Genomic DNA, 6,000 nt, shown 5'->3' on the forward strand with positions numbered 1-6,000 from the left:
ATATGTAAACATAGTACACTTTAAACAATATAATACACAAGAGAGAAAAAAAAGTTCCGTGTGTACTCACAAATAATACACATATATATAGATCATATATATATAAACACGCACACGCACGTGCACACACATAAAACAAACAATAATAGTGCAATAATAACAATAATAGTTTATGTAGTTCAGAGCTTATTTGAGGTTGTGGTGTTTAATAAAAGAAGATGGGGATAGTGCAGGAAGATACTGCTGGGGTAAAGATGCAGTTACAATCTTATAGAATGGTGCAGCAGGTATGAGGGGACGAATGATTTACTCTCACTTCTGTTTTTTTATGCTTTTATTATCTCAACTCTTATATTCTCAACTGAATAGTGGAAATAGAAAATCAAATTAAACAAATATGTTAGTACATTTATGCTTTGCCTCGTACATGATTAAGTGTATTTTTACGAAATTGTAAAAGAGGAATGTTGGATTGCGCTGAACAACCTTTGTAAATAACTTACAGTAATAATTAACAGCATAGCTGAAATATACGTTGAAAAATACGTTGAAATAATCCACAACACTAAATGTAACAGAAGGTTTCAGCCAAGATATAATAAGAGAGTAGAGGATAATACTGCAGGAAATACTTTCTCAACCAGTATTTGTTGCACAATTTGGGGATGTGATGATATTTTGGTTTGAATGTGGTATTCCAATAGTTGGCAAGTACCTGAACTAATAACTTCCCATAACAGTGGTGAATAAGGCACAGACCAACACGACACAAACTTTCCTGTCAAATAATTTTAAACCCACAGAATTATCAAAGCTCATCTTCAATGGTATTTCACTTGATCTTACCTTGATCATTTATAATGATAAAATAACACAGTTCAGAAATGTTTAATCTTATTATATATTATTTAGCTTAATTAGTGCAAACAGAATAATTGCAATCCTAAATCAAAACTTATCCATGAAGACATTTACTGATACTTTGTAGATTTCTGCCAAGGGAGCTGCGGAGGCTAAATCAGACAGAGATAAACAGATTTTAGCGTCAGATATAAAGATTAATGAAGAATGAGTCGGCCGGTTTATGTTATCTTATCCATGTGTGGAAACATAAACTCATAAGATATGACATTTATACCAGGCCTTTACAATACATTTCCCTTCACTCCCCCTCCGAACAAAGACCTCCTACTGGGTGAGGGGGAGTTGGGGGAGTTGGGGGGGGAGGGGTTGAAATGCTAAGACAGACTTGTCATAGCGCATTATTTTCCCTATTAATAGAAACTCCAGTGTTTAATCCCTGTTCGTTCTCTCCCACCTTCACCCGCTATTTACCATATGTGAAAACTGAGTATAAATATAAAGGTTTGTGAGTTAAGGTGTAGAAACAAGGAACTGCAGATGCTGGTATACAAAATAAGACACAAAGTGCTGGAAATAACACAGTGGGTTGGGCAGCATCACTGGATAACCTGGATAGGTGACATTTCGGATTGAGGGGCTTCTTGATATTGCAATGGAATGGTCAAAATGTAGAAACAAATCTGAAGACGAGTCTCAACCCAAATCAGCACCTATCCTTCAGGGATTCTGCCAGAACGGCTGAGTTACTCTTTACTTTTTTGTGAGTTACGGTATTGACCACAGATATTAAATTACTTAAATGGTCGCCAAATTATAAATGCTGGCCCAGGGTTTTGGTGCAATCCGTTCCTTGTTTTTTTCAGGAACTCATGATATTGCTTTGTTATTAATCTGAAGCTTCTTTAGAAATGCTAAGATGCCTAAGATGCAATCATCATGCGCATTGTAAGGAGGAATGCACAACCTGGTCCCTTCCAGAGTCCAGCGTCTCTTCCTTTTGTAAACATGGAGCGTGCGGCTGTGTTTTGCCAAAACTCTTTTTGCCGACCCGTTACATACAGTAAAAAGTGCAGATCCAATAAAGATCTACGTCTCACTGTATAAGATCTCGGTCTAACACTTTTCCCTTTTAATCCTAGTAAATGTGAGAGAAACCCATGTCTGGTGGACAGCAAGTCGTGTGCAAATGCCGCCTACTCCATTACCTTCCATTACCTCACCCTGACCTCGAACCTGCGAGCCCCTAGGGCTCTGTTCCGGATGACAAGCAGCCGATTCACGGGGGACACCATGCGCTTCAGCATCGTGGGCGGCGTCGGGCAGAACCATTTTTCCATCCAGAGGTCGGAAAGGCAGACAGGGGAGCTGGTGCTGGTGCATCCCATCCAAGGCCCTGCAACCTTGGAGGTTGAAATGGAAATGACGGAACTCCATGGGAAAACTGTCCTGACCAAACACATCTCCAAGGTCGTTATTTTTGTCTCACAGTACAACTTCTAGGTGAACTCCACATTCCGGCATGACCCCCCCCCCCCTTCCGTGTTTTTAAAGGAGAACCGAGATAAATCAAGCGTATAACCATTAGAGAGTTTAAAAATGCTTAAAGTATTCAGAATAATATCAAGCTACACTATAATGGGCGTGCATGCAGCTGCCATGCCAGAATGAAGGAGAACCTCAGAGGAACAAGGCTGAAGAGCTGGATGATGGGAAGAGTTGCATTGGTATTTAAATTGCAAGAGGCCTACAATATCCTAAGCCCTTGTATGTGCTTGGTCAGGCAAGTTCCTTACACCAAAGTTTTCAGAAGACCCTTTCCACCTTTCGTTGGCAATAGTCTTGTATGGTGTTATGGGTAGAGTGGGTCATACTATTCAAACATTTGAAGTGATAATGGAACAATTCATTAGTGGACATCTATTTTGTCCCATCTCCTTGTACCATAAGAAGGTGTGGGGGAATGGAAGAAGATGGAGGAGGGTCAGTGGGTATCCATATATCTGTGAGTCCAGTTATTGGCAGTATTGGCAGTATTGTTTCAGGAACACTCTGTGAATTTTTTATATTATCTGTTCCTTCCAAAAGGGGTGGGGAGGGGAGGGTGGTGGAGTGGGGTTGATTCTTCTGGAGAAATGAACCTAAGCAGATCAAGGAGGGAGGGGGGTGGGAAGAGGGGAAGGGGTGGTTCGGAGAAGGAACAGGGCAGTTAACTTGGATAAGCACCGATGATAGTATTGAATGACAGGCTGAAGGCCCACTCCTGTCCCTAATTTGTATGCTTCGATAGATCAGCTTGATGCAGAACATTTCACCAACATTGCATAGGTCAGCTCTCAATATAGTGCCTCTGCCAATTGGATTCATACTGCTGCCTGCTGTCACACTCCAGGTTGGGGATGCAATGGGCATTTCAACAAAAGGTAGCTATAGCAGTGAGATGCAGTAGCGATTAGAGTTGAGTAATTATTCTTTTAATGTGCTACTTTTCAGGATTTTATCACCCAAAGCATTTTTATAGGTTGTAAGCATCGTGTAAATGTTTCCCACCCCCGCATTCAAATTTGTGGCATTATGACATCCAAAATCCATTGAATTCGGTCTAGAAAATGCTCATGAGTTGAATATTAGGGGGAAAAAACCCTGATTCACAACTTTGAGTGAAAAAATTGGTCATCTCAGTATTAAAATTGTGCCCATGTTCTAAACTTCCTAAGTTGGTACTGCACCCTCTTGGTCACTTCCCAAATAGTTCCTTAAAGATATTAGAATCACCGCTAAAAACATATCTATCTAATCAACATCACTGCAATTAATTACTCCATTATTCCCCTCTCATCACAATAACTTCCACCACATCATCATAATTATCACTCCCATCACATCATTATCATCTCTTCCATTGTATCATTGCCAGTATCACTCTCATCACTCTCAGTTATCACATTGTTTTATCATGAGTCTCATCTCACTGCTCTGGCATCTAGCTGATTTCACTCATTCCCATCACATCTCTTTCACCATTATTCATATCAGCATCAGTCCTATCACATCATCTCTATCCTCATTCCCATCTATTGCCATCACTCTTATCTCACTGGTGTCACTCCCATTGCCATAATTATTCAATATTGTCATTATTAGTTTCATCCCAATGCCACCAGTTCCATCACATCTTTATTATATCACTCACATCAAATTCCCATCACTACCATTGCATCATTGTTATCAGCACTCCAGTTGCCACCAGTCCTTTCTTATTATTGTCATCACTCCACTCGTCTCATCACCATCCATTCCATTTTATCATCTGCACTCTTGTCACCATCTTCCCAGCACATAAGGACCATATCATTGCTATTGCTTCCATTTCATTTGCATCACTACCATTATATCATTGGCATCGTCACTCCTGTCCCCATCACCTTCACTCCCACTTCATCATTCTCATCTTGATTCCTTCTCATCATCATCACTCATGCTGCATTCACCACTCTCTGTTTCATTACTATCACTCCCATCTCTTCATCAATCACGGATCGACGTGGTGAGCACCTGCTCCTCAGCACCATCAGCCAACACCTCAGTGCTGCCCTTTGCATCTCCACATCATCGCTTGCATGTTAGCATTTTCATGAATTTTGCTACCTGTGGATGTCATTATGTTGTTGCCACTATCGTGTCCATGGTGTTATCGCCGTCCATATTATCATCATCACTTTATCTCTTTGGTGTTTCTTGCACCTCGTCATTGCCATCAACATGCTCATCACAAGACTCACATTTCATCTCCATCATATCCTCATCACTTCCATCTCACCACCATCCATCATTTCATTATCACTCTCATTGTATCATCGTTATCATCATCATTATCAGATCATCACATGACGGCTACTTCCATTACATCACCATCAATGAAGAAGGGTCTTGTCCAGAAACATCACCCATTCCTTCTCTCCAGAGATGCTGCCTGTCTAACATCATCATCCCTCTCATCATTATTACTCCCATCTTATCACCAATACTCCACTTGTATCATTGCCATTGTTATTCTCATCACACCACTGTCACTCCATTGTATCATTGTTAATATCACCCCATGTTATCATCATCACTCCCAAAACATCACTCCATTCTTATCATCATTATTCCAAACTATTCATTGTTATCATCAGCCTCTTCTCATTATTATTACTCCCATCTCATCAGCCTCTTCTCATAATTATTACTCCCATCTCTTCAGCATCACTTCCATTACATTACCCTCCAGGGCCCCGCAAACAGGCTGATTCAGCCCTTAGAAAGTGTCTGATACCCGCTTGAATCTTTCAAAAGCTACAATGTGATAAATAGCACAAACAAATAAAACTGAAGCAAATAAAGGCAAACAGAACCAACCTTGGAGGGGGGGGGGAGAGAGAGAGAGAGATGGGAAAAACATACTAAATATCGTGAGTGACCGTGAATGAGGTACTTACCTGCAAGCCAGCCAGGAAACCCATTCGACTGGAGCCCTTAATGACCTGGCCCGTTTAAATCCGATACCCATTTAAATCTTTCCCATCCACCAATACATCCAATGAGTTCAAATGGTAATTGTACCAGCATCAGACAGCTTTAAGAAATTCTCCGTGAATACCTTCAGTAGTACTTGAAGGTCAAAACACAATTGATGACACATCGTGTTAATACAATGTTAATGGAGACATTTAACAAGCACTTAACAGTGACACCTCCACTGTCTCGCGAAAAGCGGAGATTTTAAGTTTTATTTTCACCGAATTTCAAAATCCGGATTACAAAACATGGGGGGATTGTTCCCCACCTCTCAAAACATGGGAGTGACGTGTGTCCCCCCCCCATCCCTGCCAGGATTTCCGCCGCTCTCTTGTCACATCATTATCACTGAGATCTCATGACTAATACTACTCTCACGCCATCTCTCTATTATTATTACTCCCATCACATCATCATCATTGTCAGTATCATTGTCATCATCATCCCAATTGCACCATCATCACCCCCATTACAACTTCATCACCCAATCACATCACCATCACTCTCATTGTTATTGATCCCATCATGTCATCATCACTCTATTGTAACATTGTCAGTACTACTCCAATCTTACCACCA

General features: G+C 40.7%; 1 protein-coding gene across 2 annotated transcripts in view; it reads left to right on the top strand.

Annotated features, from left to right (window-relative positions):
• LOC116976836 (fibulin-7-like) overlaps positions 1-2,947 on the top strand; it is a 53,478-nt gene extending 50,531 nt beyond the window's left edge. For both annotated transcript variants that reach the window (XM_033026807.1, XM_033026808.1), the window contains one exon: positions 2,004-2,947. In XM_033026807.1, the coding sequence (XP_032882698.1) occupies positions 2,004-2,364 (361 nt within the window). In that variant the 3' untranslated portion in view covers positions 2,365-2,947. The remainder of the gene's footprint in view (positions 1-2,003) is intronic.
• Positions 2,948-6,000: the final 3,053 nt, after the last annotated feature.

This window comes from Amblyraja radiata, chromosome 9 (assembly GCF_010909765.2).
Source record: "Amblyraja radiata isolate CabotCenter1 chromosome 9, sAmbRad1.1.pri, whole genome shotgun sequence".
Classification (NCBI taxonomy): Eukaryota; Metazoa; Chordata; class Chondrichthyes; order Rajiformes; family Rajidae; genus Amblyraja; species Amblyraja radiata.